The sequence below is a fragment of the Eptesicus fuscus genome, chromosome 1 (assembly GCF_027574615.1).
Source record: "Eptesicus fuscus isolate TK198812 chromosome 1, DD_ASM_mEF_20220401, whole genome shotgun sequence".
Lineage (NCBI taxonomy): Eukaryota > Metazoa > Chordata > Mammalia > Chiroptera > Vespertilionidae > Eptesicus > Eptesicus fuscus.
Window position 1 is genome coordinate 57,661,051 of NC_072473.1, and position 19,659 is coordinate 57,680,709.

At 38.6% G+C, this 19,659-nt stretch overlaps 1 protein-coding gene across 1 annotated transcript in view; it reads left to right on the forward strand.

Moving 5' to 3' along the window:
• Positions 1 to 1,138: 1,138 nt before the first annotated feature.
• Positions 1,139 to 19,659, forward strand: part of LOC103302501 (cytochrome b-245 heavy chain) — a 39,589-nt gene continuing 21,068 nt past the window's right edge. The window contains exons 1-6 of the mRNA XM_008159538.3: positions 1,139 to 1,355; positions 3,613 to 3,708; positions 5,048 to 5,158; positions 13,359 to 13,443; positions 15,871 to 16,016; positions 18,331 to 18,521. Of these exons, the coding sequence (XP_008157760.1) occupies positions 1,311 to 1,355; positions 3,613 to 3,708; positions 5,048 to 5,158; positions 13,359 to 13,443; positions 15,871 to 16,016; positions 18,331 to 18,521 (674 nt within the window). The 5' untranslated portion in view covers positions 1,139 to 1,310. The remainder of the gene's footprint in view (positions 1,356 to 3,612; positions 3,709 to 5,047; positions 5,159 to 13,358; positions 13,444 to 15,870; positions 16,017 to 18,330; positions 18,522 to 19,659) is intronic.

A 19,659-nucleotide genomic window follows, 5' to 3' on the forward strand; every position in this document is an offset into this window, starting at 1 on the left:
AAGGTTATGTAATGTGTCCCTTCTCTTTCAGTTTATATCAGAGCTACTACTACATTGTAAATGCCTTCAAGGTACAGACATCATCTGATTTGTCTTTTTTAATTCAATGCTTCTAGGGTGGTGAAGACTTGGGGGGGGTGGAAAGAGGAGGGGAGAAGGGGGAGAAAATGTAATACTATCAACAATAAAAAATGTATTAAAAAAAAGAAAAAAAAAGTGTAGCCAAATTGCTTGTGTTTCAAATCCCAGCTCCACTATTAACTGCATGACCTTTGCAAAATATCTGCTCTGGGTCTCAGGTTCCTCATGTGTAAATTTAATCATAATAATAGAGCCTACATCATGTGGCTTGAATTGTTATAATCAAATGAATTACACATACTGAATTAATGTAGTAGTGTGTCTTTGTATGTATATATACATACACATATATATGTATCAACTCATATGCACATATACACTGAGTGGCCAGATTTTTATGATCTCTGAAGGCATAATAATCTGTCCACTCAGTGTATATACTATATAATAAAAGGCTAATATGCAAATTGTCCCCTTGACGAGGAGTTCAACCAGCAGGCAGGCCGGCCAACTGCCCATATCCCCCTCCCCCTGGCCAGGCTGGCCGGACCCCCCCATGCACGAATTCATGCACTGGGCCTCTAACATATATATACATTGAGTGGCCAGATTATTATGTGTTCAGAGATCATAATAATCTGGCCACTCGGTGTATATGTGTGTACATATATATGTATATGTGTGTATGTATACACATTTATGTATTTTAGAAAACTGGCACAATGTAAACATTCTATAAATATCAATAACCACTATTGTTATTATTTTACTCAACAAGACTGAAAATGCTCTTCCAGCCTGTCAAAGTATAGCGCACCTATTTTATGGTTTTTACCCAGCATGAAGACATGGTTAGTTGCCTGATTTTTTAAAAGTGTCTAGTTGATAACTGATTAGTAAAAAAATTAATTCACCATGTAAAATACATCCCATGAATTCACTGCTATTTGTCTCTCAGTTGTAGAATTTAGTTTCATTCTTATTCCACTACGTTTAGTTGCGATTAGATCATTACAGATCCCATTTCTGGGTTTTTTTTTTGTGTGTGTGTGTGGTTTAAATATTTAATTTTTTTATGAAAACAAGTTTTTCAGTTGACCAATGATTAGCTAATTTCTGATTGTAGAAAAGGAAATAGGTTGTCCCAAGTTGCTATTTTCATTTCCTCATGGAAGGAGGAAGCATAGCAGAGAAGAAAGGCTAGACACAAGCATTGAACCTCTGCCACCATGGGAAACTGGGCTGTGAATGAGGGTCTCTCCATCTTTGTCATTGTAAGTACCGATGCATTATGAATTCTCTGACTTGTCCGGGTTATCTTGGGAACTAAAATAGAGAAAAGCTTTTTTGTTTGTTCATTTTATTTCTTTGATAAATTGTGTTGAAACTGATTTACTGTGTGAACATGCTTCCATTTGCGAGTCGACTGAGTCCATTCTCCAAAGCTTACTTTTGGAAAGAATGTAACTATGGGCTCCCTTCTCCTAGTTTATTTCTTGAGTATTTTGGAGAACTAAATTATCCAATATTTCACATAGGGAGTAGAAGATATTTCATGTTAATGATCACTGAGTCTGAGTTGTTTATTAATGTTTACTCCAAAGGCAAATTTTTACTTTTTATGTGTTTATACCAACTCAAAAATGAGCAATTGAAATTTTATATCACTTTCCAAATAATAACTACAAGATTGGCTCATCTGTGGGAAATTGGCCTTTAATTCAGGAATTACAGCAAAAGTGATTGACATTCTTATCTTTAATTTTTTTTAAAGTGCCTTCTTATCTCTGAGGTAAATTAAGTTATTTATAAGGTTTATAAAAATTTAAAGAACGGGAATTGAAATTATATATCTAGACTCATATACATTGTATATATAACATATACTATATATGACATATATATAAATCATTTTAATCTATCTTGAGAAATGATTTTTGTAAGTAAAGATATGGCTAATTTGCAAATATAAATGTTAATTTCTTTAGTTTTTAACATAGCAAAGATCAAATATTATTTTATGGTGGTAGTCTAGCAAAGCAATCATGGACAACTGGGAAAATATAAATGTGACTTATAAGTATAGTTTTTCCAAATATCCAATGAAAGCATTATATAGATGGTAAAAAGAACTCATAAATTGAACTTTTGAAAGAATTTATCATGAAGTAAATATTGAGTCTTTGAGTTTTTGAGGTAGAGAGAAATTAGTGGCACAGGTATAATTGAAACAACAAATATTTTGCCATTTAAAAATATGCCAAACCAACATTCTAATGCATATAGAATTCTTCTGAGGATTCAGAGCCATTAACTTGAGTTATCACCATTTTATGAACAGGTTACTCCTACAGAAAACAAGTTCAAATTATACTTTTAGATCCCACTACACTTTTCTACAGGGAATGACCTCCTTCTAAATTTCACAAACTTGAAAGTGAAGGTACAGCTTGAAAAGCAAGAGTAAGAATGACAAGGTTAGGAAATGGAGAAGTTGTTTTTAAAGAGATTGTTCTCAAGTGTCTGTCAGCATTTAATAGCTTCAAAGCATAGTTCAGAAAAGATCACTATGGAGCTGAAGGTAGAGACTAGACAGTGCCACCACTTGCTGCAGTCAGTGCTTCAGATGAAATAAGCATCAGAATCTAGAAGGGTCTTTTAAATAAATCCCAATGCCCCTTACCTCCTCATTCATGCTCAATAATGCTCCTTCAAAATTTAAGCAAAACTTACCAAAGTAGAACTAAAGCAGTGATGTTTAACCTTTTTAAAAATCGAATGTCACACATAAACTAGTTACTAAAATTCTGCAGAACACCAAAAAATGTTATATTTTTGCCAATCTGACAAAATAAATATAGATATAATTTTGATTCATTTACACTGGACAGCTATTATTGTGTTAGCTATTGTAATTTTTTAGTTGACAATCTAAAGGAAAAGAAGTCAGTGCCCCTTACTAAATAGTCAGCTATTTCATGTTTTAAAATTTTTTTACAGCACACCAGTGTGTCTCTTGTGTCACCCCAATGTGCTGTCGCACACCATTGAAAATCACTGAATTAAAGACTTGACATTTTAGCTGATGAGACTCCCACTAGCGGGGGTGGGATGCTGTGTGGTGGAGGGAGGTGATTGGCACCTGTGTGAATAGAACACAGAGTCCTACTGGTGTCAGGGACAACATAGCAACATATTTATTTTTCTTCTCTTTTTAAGAAAAGTCATGCGCTATCATCTATCTATTTAAGGCTAAGCAGAAAAGAGGAGGAGTTATTATTACTCTTGGCATACTAGCTAAGTAGTAAAACAATCATGTGGAACAACATGGGGTGCAAGAGTTAATTACAGGGAAGTATAATGTCACTGCCCTAGGAAAGAGCAGGTTCTAAGATGGTTACATCCAGCTTTGTAACCACCTGTGTCAAAGGCTGGACTTGGGGAATTCCTAACCCTGGTCTGTCACCAATATTGTGTGAAATCCACCTGTTGGTATGTGAAAACCTCATGCAACTGTTTCTGTTTGTGCAGCTGGTATGGCTGGGCATGAACGTCTTCCTCTTTGTCTGGTATTACCGGGTTTATGATATTCCACCAAAGTTCTTTTACACTCGAAAACTTCTTGGGGTAAGTATAAGTTCCATCTCATGCAATATTGAATAGCTCACATTTTAATCAACTATTCTTGTTCACATTCCTTTGAAAAATTTCAGTAAATATTCTGAACAACCCAAATAGCACTATCACCCTCACTTCCTCCATTGCAACCCCCCTGGACAAGAGTTTTTAGATCTTCTAGTGTGGGACAGACAAAAGTGTGGCAGGGGTCCCAGCAGCATCCCTCCTCTCCCCAAAACCTCTGGACAAGTGTTTAGCTTAAAAGAGAAATCCAATACTGGCTCTGGAATGGAAGGGCAGGTTGGAGAGATATATCCAGGCATGACACAGTTGGGACATGTGGAACTTTTCATGTGATTCTTACCACTTTTGTGCATAGAGAGCCCTAATCCTAGTGAAATGTTATGAAATGATCATAAAGAAATATGAATCTCCCTATATATGGAGCCTTTGAGGGATTTGCCCAAGAATCACATTCATTGATTAGGCCAGCAGAGTAAAGGCTCCAAACATTCCTTGGGTCCATTAGCATTCCCAGTTTCGTTCAACTGCCAGGTCTTTTCTTCATAATAGATGAAAATAATTACAACTATAGCTGCCCCCAGAGGATATTATTTGCTACATCATGCTGAAACCATGAATTTATTACTTAATAATAAAGCTAATTATAATATGTATTATAAATCATACATATTAATAATTATATCATTATACTATATTATTATGGTTGTTGGTACCTTATTCAGGTTGATGTTGAGAAGGATGATTTCTCTTCACTTTCCCCCTCCAAAATATGCAACTTCTTTAGGTATTTCAAAGAACAATTATAAAGGCAAAGCATTATACAATACCAACGTAAGTTACTGTTGACGTTAGTCTAAGTGCTACAAAAGACTCTAACAACCCCAGTTTCTATACTGAACTCTAGTTAATGATATGCATGCTTAAGTATTTAGGGAAAGTGATTTAATGTCTGCAATTTACTTTGAAATGCATCAAAAGTAAGATATGTTGATGGATGGGTAGATTGATGTATAGATGGATATATATATGTGATAAAGCAAGCATAGTAAAATGTAAAAGATGTAATCTTGGAGATGGGTAAACAGTATTCAATATGAAATTATTTAAAATTCTCTTTATGTTTGAAATTTTTCATTTAAAAATGTTTGGGTACTGGGTAAGGGCCAGATTAAAACAAAGGGTCCCAGCAGGCCCTAAAGGTAAACCTTCCTTTCCAAGTAACTAGATCTCTCATGTGTGGGTCTCATGCTGGGAACCTTGGGGGAATTGAGGAGGTGTTATGTGCTCACATATATCACCCTACTCCCTCTTCTGCTTCTTTTAGTCAGCACTGGCCTTGGCCAGGGCCCCTGCGGCCTGCCTGAATTTCAACTGCATGCTGATCTTGTTGCCAGTCTGTCGAAATCTGCTCTCCTTCCTCAGGGGTTCCAGTGAGGTAAGAACAAACGTTTACAAAGTTTGAGTTCCTCAAAATCTCAAAAGCCATCAAGCTAAAGCTAAGTGTCCTATCTTAAGAGCAAATCAATGGTTTGTTAGGATTTCAATCTCTATAGAATATTCATGAGCCAAGACATGCTTGATTCTGTAGTTTATTTCTATATTAATTGTTGGTGGAGCTCCCTGGGACACCATTTAATCTGAAAAGGACATTAAAAAACACACAAAAACAACCAATCAACCTATACCTCAGTAATAGCAATAAAACCCATGTGCATGCACACACAGAGACATACATAATATAATATGTATGTATATGTATATAAACACGGCTTTATGAGGCTGATGTGAAATGTGGTAATTAATTTTACAGTGCCATGCTTTTCAAAGGCAGAGAAAATCTCTTTTGTGGATAACATTCCAAGCAAATGGAATCAATGGGCAATGAATCATATTATAATGAATGTGATGAAGAGGTGTTGGGTCTGAGGAATTGAGGAGTTCAGAGCTTTCCAATTGCCTGGGGCTCCATTCACTTTTAATTCAGCAATTTCATGAGCCCCTGAATGTGCTATGCTTGAAGAAAAAAGAGATTATATAGAAAGAACTTTTGTAACCTATAAAATGGTATATGAATTTCTTACTAATATCATTATACAAAGATGAGAAGCACAGAACTTAGAACCTACACATGGTACTCAAATAAATGGGTCCCACAAAAAGTTACAAATAAGGACCTACAGGGAATCAAAGGAGGGGAAAATTATATCAGATGGTCAGAGGATGAAGAAAGGCTTTCTGGAGAAGGTGGCATTAGATATGGGCATATAAGGATAAAATAAGGCTCTAGGAGAGGTAAATGAGAGAAAAAGACTTTCTACCTGGAGAACATGGCAAGAGCAAAAGCACAGGAAATGGTGAGGAAATTGTATTCTTTTTTAAAAATTTCTTTATTGATTAAGGTGTTACATATGTGTCCTTATTCCCCCATTACCCCCCCATCCCCCCACTCATGCCCTCACCCCACTGGTGTCTGTGTCCGTTGGTTAGGCTTATATGCATGCATACAAGTCCTTTGGTTGATCTCTCCCCTTTACTCCCACCTTCCCCTACTTTCCCTCTGAGGTTTGATAGTCTGATTGATGTTTCTCTGTCTCTGGATCTATTTTTGGTCATCAGTTTATGTTGTTCATTATATTCCATAAATGAGTGAGATCATGTGACAGCAGATGAGCGGATTAAAAAAGTGTGATACATCTACACAATGGAATACTACGCTGCGGTAAAAAAAAGAACTTCTTACCGTTGCAACAGCATGATGGAACTGGAGAGCATATGCTAAGTGAAATAAACCAGTCAAAGAAAGGAAATTGTATTCTTAAAATCCCTGAGTAAGCATGACCTCTGGCTTCCCTTTGGACATTTTTGCCATTCCTGATCACATCTGAATAGCTCTTCCAAAGCTGGGATTGATACACTGGTGGGACCTATTCTACTAGCTCAGCCTCTGATTTTTCTCTTAATAAAATGCATGTTTTTAATATTCACTAGTTTGTTTTTTTAAAAAAAATGACTTATTAAGTACAGATAATTTCTACAGGGGAGCAGCAAACAATCTACTTTGAGGGGAATGTAGGGATTGTAAAGGGCAGATATATGAGATAAGACTGATGTGGAAGCTGGAGCTTTGGTAGTAAATTAGAACCTTGAATGTACAGTTGAGGAGTTTAATACCTAATTTGGCAATCACAGAATTTTGGGGGGAAGGAAAGTGGTCTAAACTGTCAATAACAAGGAGAACTTGCCTTGAATTCTGCTTCATTTTTCCTAGTCATACTAAATTCACATATATCATAAGGAGAATTTTTAAAGAACAATACAACACTTGATTTACTAATATAGGATCAGAAGACTACAACTAAAGTAGACATTGATTACAAAGATTTCCAAATAATCTCTTCAGCGGAAGAAACCACAGAGGTAAAACTGCATTTGCTTGAAAGTTTTATTGATGAGCCACCTGTAAAGTACAATGTCTGATATACTATAGGCATCCAGTGAACATTTGCTAAATGAAGCTCATGCTCTGTAGCTTTTTATTTTTAAGGAGATAAAATTAATTTTTATTCTTCCCCTGCCTCCTGTTAGAATACTGTATACTTAGAGGAAGTAAGCCCTGAGAAATGGGCAGTGTTTTCACCAGGATGGCCTGTTAGGAAATCCTTGTTTGTTACCCCACAGGCCCAAATTGCACTGCCTTTGAACTGCCATGCCCCATGAGCAATGTCTGTTGTAATGGCCGATTTTAGGCTTCCTTTGGCCCAGGAAGGAATATCCTCATGAGGGTCTCTAAAGACAGGGATAAAATAAGGCTGCTCTTCAAATTGCAGAGAAGCTCAGCTCTATAAACAGAAATACCTATGTCAAATAATATATGTTGTTTAAATTAGCAACAAGAAACATTCTTTTACAGATGGGGTGTGTCCCTCCTTCTGGGTCTCACAGCTTAAAATGTGAACTTTGTAAAGGAAACTTATTTTTCTGATTGGGATTAAAGTGAGTGAGCATATTGTGACTAATGTTGGAAATCATAATAACTGCCACTTATTGAGTCTCCATAGACCTCACCTAATGAAATATGTATATTAAGCCAGTGAGGTGAGGATGAAATTAAACGTGAGTGTTGGAATTCAAACCACAGTCATTGTGCCCCCAGAGCCCATTCACTTTCCTACAAGCCACTTAAACTTAAAACTGTCGTATTTTGATATGTTCTTAGAAAGTTATTAATATATATGAATGATTGGATCATGCTGAATAACTTAGACTAGAAATGGCAAAGATGTAACTTTAAGGATTTGTTAGTAGAACACTATGTAATTTGTTAACAGTCACAAAACTTCTGTTCAGTTTCTAGTGGTTTTAATCATTTAGACTTTGGTTTATAATATTTCTGGTTACCTGGAGAAAGAAATATGCATGATTGGCCCAACCCAAGAAATATAGGGATAAAGACTCATCCTGCTTTATTGAGGAAAATGGGGAAGGATAGGCCTTAGCATACAGAAATCTCCAAAATGTTTAAAATTATTGTCATGAAGTAAAAATGAAAACAGTGTGGCAAGTGTGGATGTGTGGGTGAATACATCTGTGTAGGTTTAAAATAATCATCTTAGATTCTAATTCTAGTACAGTGAAAATGTAATTCATTTAAACAAATAATAATTAAATGATTTTTAAAAGTACATGACATACTGCTCTGCATATGGGAAACTTACATTCTAGCTGGGGAGCCAAGCCATAATAAGTGAAAAGTTAAATAATGTTACAAAAAAGCAAATATTTATTAAACATCACTCAATGAATCTATGAAAAGACTGAAGAGGAAAGAACTATGATAAATATATAGGTAAGGACACTGGTAACAGAGTAAATTGTTCAACATCTCACAGCTAGGTGGTAGGCCTGGTATACAACACAGATATATCTCATGGCAAACTGCTTTCTGACCATACTAATTTTCATTTTCTCATTCATAGAAGTCCAATTATGTACCAGCATGCCAATAAGGACTGTATTAATTATCTATTACTGTGTAACAAATTTCCACAAACTCTGTGGCTTAAAACAACCCCAATATTTTAGCTCACTGCCCTGCAGGCCAGATGTTCATCTGTGGTTGGGTTCTTTGCTCAAGGCTGGAACCAAGGTGTTAATTGGGCTGAATTCGCATATGGAAACTCTGGGTAACAATCTTTCTCCAAGCTCATTCTTGTTAGCAAAATTCAGTTCCTTGCAGTTTCAGGACTGAGGTCCCTATCTCCTTGCTGATGGTCATCCAGGGGCTGCTTTCAGATCCTAGATGTCTCTGTTTTCCTTGTCATGTGGCTCTGTAACTACAGATCCAGCTCAAACTGTTTGTAACAAAACCCAGAAGAAAAGTTTACACCACTTATGAGTAACACTTGGGAATCCTTAACTGCTTCATCCCCATAATCCTTCTGGTTACATGGAGAAAAAAATATTCAGTATTGGCTCACCCCAGGAAAACAAAGGACCAGGAGACGACAGCAACCTGAGCACAGAAATGAAGTGTCCATTGTCCAGGAAGATATGGCACTGAAACCCCTTAAAATCCTACCCTGAACCCTGGATCAGGGAGCCAGAATTGAGCCTTGCCTTATGTCTCAGTGCCAGTTGACTCAAAGATAAAAGCCTTTTCTTTTCTCAAAAGCCAGTGGCATGACTTCTAAGCACATTGGGCAGCGATCCTTTGCTTGGTAACAGTCCCCTCCATCTTCAAGTCAGGAACAGTGCATCAGACACTTCTCATGCCTCTAATCTCTGACTTCTTCCAACTCTGACTTCTAGACCAAGATTTAAAGAGCTTTGGTGATTGGGTCAGACCCACACAAATAATCTCTCTCATAAGGTCAATTTGGGACTTTACCTCTGCGAAGTCCCTTTTGCTATATAATGTAACAAAATCACAGGAATGGCACCGATCATATTCATAGGTCAAGTTCTACCCACACTCAAAGGGAGAAAATTATGTAAGGTCATTGGGGATCATCTTAGACTTCTGCTTATGACAAGGACTCTAAGAAACAATTGGGAAATATGAAAAGATAGTTTCTTAAAATTATAAAGACTACAGTGTAGTAAAACTAAGCATAGAACTTGAAATAAACACAAAAGACAATGAGGTTATATAAGAAAAAAAAAGGACAGTCAGGTTTTCACCAACAAAAATGTAAAATAACTTATTTCAAATAGGAAACCCTTGTTTTGAGAGCCTGGATCACTGCTGAACTCCATCCATATTCCCTCCACACTGACAGTTCCAGTACATGGGCAACTGCCTTCTGGAAGCCCCAGTCATTCTCTGACTGAGGATTTTCTTTCAGCCATTTCCTGGGTGACATACCAGGGTGCTGATGCTCTGGGTACAGCCCTCAGCCAGTGAAAGATGGAAGTTGGAGGATGAGTATAAAGTTTCCTAACCTTTCAGGAAAAAATAAATAAAACAGAAAACAAAACTGGCCTTGGTCCGGGTGAGGCCATGCACCCCTGGGTCCGGGTGAAGCTGAATCCTGGGTCCGGGCGAGGCCCTGTGCCCCTGGATTCGGGTGAGGCTGGATCCCGGGTCCGGGTGAGGCCGTGCGCCCCTGGATCTGGGTGAGGCCACACGACCCTGGGTCCGGGTGAGGCCACGCGCCCCTGGGTCCGGGTGAAGCTAGATCCTGGGTCCGGGTGAGGCCATGTGCCCCTGGATCCGGGTGGGGCTGGGTCCCGGGTCCGGGTGAGGCCACGCGCCCCCTGGGTCCAGGTGAGGCCACGCACCCCTGGGTATGGGAGAGGCCATGCGCCCCTGGGTCCGGGTGAGGCCTCGCGCCCCTGGGTATGGGTGAGCTGGATCCCGGGTCCGGGTGAGGCTGGGTTCCGGGTCTGGGTGAGGCCACGCGCCCCCTGGGTCTGGGTGAGGCCACGTGCCCCTGAGTCCGGGTGAAGCCGTGCCCCTGGGTCTGGCCAAGACCAAACCAGAGGGAGTCGGACCTCTGTTACCACCATTTGTCCACCATCCAGAGCTGAGGGATCAGTGCTGACATGTACACATAAGGAACTGGTGGACATTGAAATTGGGTCTCAAAAGAACTGTTGGTCCAGAAAGAAACTCACTACAGACTGATTCATTTGCCTGTCAGCATAACTATTATTGCTCGTCTCACACTCAGTTCTTATAAGTATATCTCTAGTGACACATGATCTCACTCATCTAGGGGAAATGATGAACAACATAGACTGATGAACAAGAACAGAACCAGAAACAAGGGGGCATCGATCGGACTATCGGGCCTCAGAGGGAGGATAGGGGAGGGTGGGGGGAGGGGGAAGAGATCAACCAAAGGACTTGTGTGCATGCATATGAGCCTAACCAATGGTTAAGTTCAACAGGGGGTTGGGGCATCCGTGGGGAGGGGTGTGGGATGGGAATGGGGGGATGAGGACAAATATGTGACACCTTAATCAATAAAGAAATTAAAAAAAAAAAGAAAACAAAACTGGCATGTTCTACAGTCTCCCAGAGTTCCCTGAGCAGAGAGTTCATATTATATGATAGTGGTAGTTGATATGACACACCCTTTATAGGTTTTCTTCCTTTCCCAGTCTTACTTCCCCTAACCTTGTTTTCTGTGGTCACCTTCCAGAATTTACACTTAAATGCTTGTCTTGTTTTTTGTTTTTTTGATAGGTAGAATAATAATGAGTATATTTTTACATTTGGTTTGGTGGAAAAGGACATGAACCTTTAAGACAATTAGATGTAGATCCACGGAACATGAGAGTTAGTATTAGTTTTATCATCTGTAAAATTAGGACAGTAATAGTTATCTCATTGTATTAAATGATGTAATGAGTATGGGTAACCTGCCTGGCTCACAGAAGCCCAATTATTTGTTCCTTTTTCTGGAATCCTCAATGTCTTACTAGTATTTCTGCAGTTCTAGGAATCTGCTGTCCTGGTGAAAGTAGCCTGTCCTCCTTATATGTAGCTAACTGAGAGATAGTGGAGTAAGCACAGTTTTCATACAATTATATTTTTTTCTATAAAATCAGGACATTTTATTTAATATAATTAAGCCTAATATTAAACACCCATATATTTAAATTGAATAATATGTTTAGAACCATCTATACTAATAAAAGGGTAATATGCAAATTGGTCAGGATGCCCTCACAGTAACAACCGAACAGCAGGCTGTGTGGGGTGACAAGGCCGGCAGGGGGGTTGGTGAGGGACAACCAAATGACTAAACAGCAGGCTGAGTGGGGTGACAAGGCCAGCAGGGGGTGGGCAGTTAGGGGTAATCAGGCAGGCAGACAGGTGAGCAGTTAGAAGCCAGTGGTCCCGGATCGTGAGAGGGATGTCTGACTGCCCGTTTAGGCCCAACCCCCCTGGGATCAGGCCTAAACTGGCAGTCAGACATCCCCCAAGGGGTTCTGGATTGGTGAAGGTGCAGGCTGGGCTGAGGGGGAACCGTCCCTGTGCACAAATTTTGTGCACTAGGCCTCTAGTATATTTGTAATACCTACGGTTTTTTTTCTTTCTCTCTTTTTTTTTCACTTCATTCTGCTCTCCTTAAAAGTTCTCTGAATCTCTATGGCAGTACATCTAGTCTTGGGAACAAAGCAGCCACAGAGTGCATTTGAACAGTTTTCAGAAGGGTAAAACTCTGATTCAAACATAAACCAGGTTTTGTTTGGGATGGGTTTTTTTTTTCTACTTTGGGCAGTGATCTGAATCCAGATTCAAATCCACATCTTCTTACATATACTTGGAGAATAGTTACACCAATGTATTGAACAAAATGCTATTTTTAATGCCCAGTTAATCATATAAGGTATGGGATATCAGAATATTTATATCTTTGGCATCAGACATTCTGAATTTAAATCCAGCTCTGCCACTTATTAACTATGTGACCTAAGGCAAGGTAACCTCTCTATGCCTTTTTTTCCTCATCTTTTATGTAGGGATAATAATGGTACTTCCCTGATAGGATTGGTATAAGAATGAAATGACTCAATGCATGTAAAACAATTAAAGCAACTCTTTGCATAAGCTCTTTGTAAATATTAGCTATTGTTATTTGTGCTGCTATTATTTGGTTAATGAACTCCCCTTGTGATGTTGTCTATCAAAATAGGCAGGTGGACTATTTTTTTTCTCCTTTAGTGTATGTACTAGAAGGGTGTTGTTCTAAAGCTATTCACTTGTTCTAGAACTGTTCACTTGTCTGTGTCCCCATTAGACTGTCAGGTCTTTGAAGGAAGGCCTGTTCTTTGCTAATTTTTATATTTTCTGTTTATTGAATAAATTATTCTGAACTATAAACTATACGGCTAGATAAGTTTTTTGTCCAAATTCATATTTTATACAATTAAGCAATGGATTCCAGGAGAAACTTTTTAGGCAACTAGTAAGGGAACATAAAACATATTGGTTAAGCCAGTTATGTCACTTACTGGCCCTTTGACATTGGGGTGATGACTACATTAATCTGAGCCTCAGTATTTTCATCTACCAAATAGGTATAATGACAGTTTTTATGGTGGTTGTGATGTCTCTAATGTCTGGCACAGAGAAATCCTTCTTATTAAAAATTACTATATCATTTTTCCCCCTTAATCCAAAGTTTTGCTCAACAAGAATTCGAAGACAACTGGACAGGAACCTCACCTTTCATAAAATGGTTGCATGGATGATTGCACTTCACACTGGTAAGTTTATTACAATATTTGAGCTTTCAAAGAAAACTTGGAACCAGAGATTTCTCTCTATTCTTACTTTTAAAAATAGGAGGTCAGCTTTTATATGCACATTAGGTGGTGATTGGATATGTTGTATTTTTTATGAGTTCTGTTAAAAAATATTCACCCCTCTTTCCATCATCCCAACATTAGGATTTATTCCTTCAGGTCTTAACACTTTCTTATCTTGGGCTCCTCTGATAAAATCCTAGCATCTTCAACTTTTTTTCACCCTTTTTATATAAAAAATATTGGTTAGTCCACATATGAGGGTTTTTATTCATTCATTTAAAAAAATTCTTGTTTTAACATGTAGATTCGTGGATTTCTTGCAATATCTTTATAGAAGCCACAGCCTATAAATTGAGAATCCTTAATGATAGAGTTTATCAGCAAAACACTTTTTATTATTATTTATATACTAGAGGCCCAGTGCATGATTGAATCATGCACGTGTAGGGTCCCTTACACGCTTTCACTTTTCGCGGTGGAGCTGGGTGCCTGTCCGCTGGTGCACCAGGCCTTTCAGAAGCCTCCGGCTCGGCGGAGGCTTCTGAAAGGCCTGGTACCAGAGCAGACAGGCACCCAGCTCCCCCACTTTTGATGGTCCGCGGCCGCTGAGGGGGGCTACCCTGCTGTTGAGAGGCGCAGCTGGGTGTCCGCGGCAGGCCCCCTCAGCGGCCACGGATCTGGCCGTTGAGAGGCACAGGGGGCAGGAATCCCGCCCCCTGCGCCTCTTAACATCAGGGTAGCCCCCCTCAGTGGCAGCGGATCCGTGCCTCTCAATGGCCGGATAGGCCACCCCAAGTCCCGCCCCCCAGCCTCCCACCGCCCAATCGTGGGCGTAGCAGAGTGATGGTAATTTACTTGTTACTCTATTATTAGATAGGATACATATATGCATGTATATATATGTATATATATAATAGGTATACAAGTGTTTATATATATTATGTACAATGTATTATTGAATTATTAAGGTGGTGGTATTAGCACAAGAAGGGTTATATCTGGCATGGCAACTGTCATTAATAATACTGTATTTGAAAATTGCTAAGAGAGTAGATCTTAAATGTTCCCATAACAAGAAAATAATTCTGTAACTATGTGTAGTGATGGATGTTTTTGCAATATATACAACTATTGAATCATTATGCTATACACCTGAAAATTATGTAATGTAAGTCAATTATACCCCAATTTTTTAAAAAAATGCAAAAAAAGAAGGGATGGATCTGAGACTCTTATAAAATCTCCATTAGGTCACTTAATAAATAATTGATGTGCCAGACTATAGGTATGCACACATACACAGTGATAAACAAAAAAAAGACTTTTACTCTACCTTTAAGGAGTTTGTCCCCGAGTAAAATAGGCTTAGTTCACAGATGTTCAGTTGGATTCTCATTTCCTACTGATCATGCAGATTTTCTGAGATGTGGCAAATGAAATATTTCAAAAGTGAAATGTATAAAGAAGTGAAATAAATGATAAAATCTTGTTAGAAAGCAACATAGTGTAATGGTTAAGAGCACAGATTTGTGGGCCAAACTGCTTGGATTTTATTTTTTAAAAATTCTTTATTGTTTAAAGAATTACATGAGTCTCCTTTTTTTTCCCCCATTGACTTCTCCCCCCCACCCCCTCCTCCAAGCACAAGCATTTGGAATTGGATTGATTATTAAACCTGTTAGTTATTAGCTTGGTGACCTTGGGCAAGATTTTAAAACAACCTATGCCTCAGCTTTCTCATCGTAAGAAGAGATGATAATAATTATATCTAAATCATTGACTCATAAGGATTAAGTATTTATAAAGCACAGCAGTGCTTGGCACCTAATAAGTCCTATGGTGGTGCTTGTTAATCAAAGAGTGAAATTAAAAAAAAGAGATTAATTCTTATGCCCATTGGTTCATATCAGTTTCATGTAATTTTGTCATCTCTTTCTGGATTAATGTCAGAGTCCAGTGAATAGAACAGCCGAAGGTATACGTTACATGAGAGTCTTACTATTTGAGCATAAATATATCTGGATAAGCGAGACAACGACAGGACATCTAAATATCCTCAGAGACCAAGGTAATTTTGTAGAGTCTTAGAACTTAGTTGACTCTTTAAGATCATACAGTTCAACACCTTCATTTTTCAAATTAGGAAACCCAGATCAGAGAGATTAAGTGATTTTCCTACACTCACACAACCAGAGAATAGCTTACCCACTAGAATTCCCTTGCCTCTCTGGTCCTGGAGACCTAGTTTTTGTTTATAAGTGTATTGGACCATCCTTGTGTTTCCCTGTAACTTATCATAGAGTCAGAGGCTATAGGAAAACCCAGCTTTCAATAAAATTGCCCACACTCTTTACCTTCTTTGTTTCTCTTCTCTGCCCTCTTTAGCAATTCACACCATTGCACATCTATTTAATGTGGAATGGTGTGTGAATGCCAGAGTCAACAATTCTGATCCTTACTCAATAGCACTGTCTGACATTGGAGATAAGCCTGGTGAAACTTACCTCAATTTTGCTCGAGAGAGAATCAAGGTAAGTCTCTTATTCCCTGATTCTGATGTTCCCTAGACCAGTGGTCTGCAAATTCATTAGTCAACAGAGCCAAATATCAACAGTACAACGATCGAAATTTCTTTTGCGAGCCAAATTTTTTAAACTTAAACTTCTTCTAATGCCACTTCTTCAAAATAGACTCACCCAGGCCGTGGTATTTTGTGGAAGAGCCACACTCAAGGGATCAAAGAGCCACATGTGGCTCGCGAGCCGCAGTTTGCCGGCCATGGCCCTAGACCATTAAAACTGAGGACTAGATTTCAATGAGTGAAGAACTTTCCTTGGCTAGAACAACAAAAGTTGACTATCAGATTAACAAGTCTGTAGGTTCTAAGAAAGTGAGTACAGAGAAAATGTCTCCCACACTCCTGATCCCGTGTGTGGAGGGTCACTAGATGTTTTTCAGTTCCTTAAGCTAACCTATGAGAATCTGTGTGGGTAAGGCTCACCCATGACAAGGCCCAACAAAAAGCCAGGAATACATATCTAGACAAGTAAAGTTGGATTTATTACTTTGTTACTTGCTGCAGCAAAAGAGACTTTACACCATGAGGAAGTCTGGGGCATCTTAGAAGGATCTTAAGAGGGGCTTGTTATAGGACCTGGCTTGCTTTAGACAATCTGGGAAAGGCTTAAGCAAGCAAGGACTTGCTCTTGATCAGGTATGGTCAGGAATTGGGGGTAGTTCTAGGATTGGGTATCTTCATTTCTTTCGAGGGGGCACAAGGGAATAGAATGGGGCTAAATATTTAATAGATAAAGAAGCAATAGTCACCCGTGTTTTTTATACTGGTTCAGACATGATTTTGGAGTGGTTTTGTTTTTGCCTCACTCTGTCACAGTCACAGAATGATGCTGGCATTCTATGAAATTGTTTCTGTGATATAGGGAACACTCTGGTCTAGGTGTCAGTACCAGGCCAGCTGCCAGGTGACAACTGTGTTATACTTTTGTTCTTTTTTACCTACAGCATCTAAGGTGTGTCCTCCTATGTCTGCTAATTGTCATTTCTTGATATGTACAGTGCACTGAGAGTAACTCAGCAGTTCTCCAGGGGGATCCACTTGTATCCACAGGAAAGGTCTTCTCCCCTTCCAGCAGTTGTTGAAGCTTCCTATGCTCAGAGGGAGAAGCTCCAAGTGGTCTTCATGTGCCCAGTAGCTTGGGATAATGGCCAAATCACATCTCTGTGCACCAAATTTCAAACATGTTTCCTTCTGTTTAGAAAAGATTATAAGAAAAGTCCCTTAATTCTGAAGAAATAATTATCCTTGGACTTGACATGCAAAAAATTGGCTCATCTACTTAGGGACAGAATGAAATAACATCAAACAAAACAGAAACTCTTTTTTTGTAATGTGTGGGATATTTTGCTTTTATATTGTTCATTGTTTTTGTACAATCATATATAAGGGTGGCATTATGAACATACAAGGTAAGCAAGCCAACCCAACTGTGCCTAGATCCCTTTGGATCACTTTTACTGTGTCTGTGTTGCCCCACCATTCTGTGTGCTTTCACTTCCAATTTCCTGTATAAGTGTGTCTTCCTCATAGGACCACCCTGGGGCTATTGGGCTATTGGAGTCCCTTTACCCACAAGCTCAGAGAGCTAAAAAGACCTGGATAGCTACCTCTCGCTGGGCAGCCCTTACCCAATAACTGATGGATGCAGGCCATGAAAGCCCAGCTTCCTTGCCTTGAGTCAGGATAAACTCTGAGTTGTAACTTACCATTTAGTTTCCCTGCAACATCAGAAAAAAGCTACCCTCTATAAGACTTGGCCTGAGATCACCCTCTTACTTGACTTATTCATCTTTCCTGTCCTATTATCCATTCCCTTACCAATTTCTTCTGAATCACAACCTTTCTAAATCACTTGCCTATGAATCCTGATCTCAGGATCTACTTTGGGGAAATGCAACCTAAGATGTTAGATATACCCAGAATTTGCAAACAAAGCACTGTGGCCTTTTCCAAATCAAAGGGAAAAAGATCTTGAGCTCCTTTTAGGCCAAGATCTTTAGGCTAGTAGACTGATTTGCTTTATTTGATACTCCTTTAGAACTATTTCAGTGTATCAATTCATATTTCCTATGACACCTCAACCACATAAGACTTTTTGAAAGTGAGAAATATCTATTGTAAGTCTATATCCCTCTGTGAGAGATTATTAGGATTATGTAAAGGGGGAATGAAAATACCTATTGCCCTATACACTGGACACTTTATATATAGGTATTCCTGGATTTGAGAGCCTACAAATAATGTGTATATGTATTTGCATTTTATAGAATCCTGAAGGAGGCCTGTATGTGGCTGTGACTCGGTTGGCAGGCATCACTGGAATTGTCATCACACTGTGCCTCATATTAATTATCACCTCTTCCACCAAAACCATCCGGAGGTCTTACTTTGAAGTATTTTGGTACACACACCATCTTTTTGTGATCTTCTTCATTGGTCTCGCCATCCATGGAGCTGAGTGAGTGTTTAAATTCCAGGGCCAAGTATTTTATGTCACACCTTCATTTTCAGGTGTGATGCTCTGTTAAAGGCACAGTGACCTCCTTATCTGTGTGTGATCAACTGTCTTCTGAGAGAATATGAGGGGACAACAGAGGTCAGTGCGATAGAAACCACTCAGCAGCACTTTAGTTTCTTGCACTAAATTTATAGCTATTCACAGTGCTGTTATTTATAGCAAAATTAAAAATACATAACAATTTGAGTATCTTTGCAAGCATATAAAACATGTTGAGAGTGCTCATACAGTCTTGGATGTCTGCTATAATGTTTTCTGTGGTTTAATTACTAACATATTAGACAAATCCCCAAACTGAAAGAGTTAATGATTAATCAGTTGAAAAGGTTTGTTATAGTTGAAAGTTGTTATTCAAGCCAATCATTTATTGATTGCCTACTGTGTATGAGAACTGATCCAGGCATTGTGAAGAATTTTAGAAGGAAAATACATGGTATTGCCTTCAAACATTCTAATATAATAAAGGTAAGAGTTAACTTCTAGTGAGTATTTGTTATAGACATGAAATGTTTCTTTTAACCCCCAAGAGGTAGGATGCTTTTACTATACCCATTTCCTGGGGAAATTGTAGATGGCGGACAAGACTGAAAATGTAAAATCTGTAGCCCAGGCCACCCAGTTTGTAAGTGGCATAGTTGGGATTGGAGCCTAGGTGGTCTAAGGCACCTCAGAGACACAGTGCCAGAACTTGTGGTTGGAAGAGTTTGCCATATTGGTCATCTTAAATGAACAGTTTCTCTTATTCTTTTGTAATTTCAACCCTCATTTTGTAATGTGTTACCCATATTGCCAGAAGATTTTTTTTGGGGGGGGGGGATATTTTCTTTTTTTCTTTCTTTTTTTCTTTTTGGTAATGAATTGCATTGATTTTTTTATTATGCAAAGGGAATAGCTACTTTAAATTTCAGCTCTTCAAAGTACAATTGAGAATCTTTAAATGAGACTTGATCATAATCCAACTGTTTCAGAGAACCCTAGAGAAAAAAAAAATGCCCCCTCTCTTATTTAATAATTCCACAATTGTACATTCATATAGTTTCATAGATAAGCATATTTCTTGGAGCAGGCAGAGAAGTAA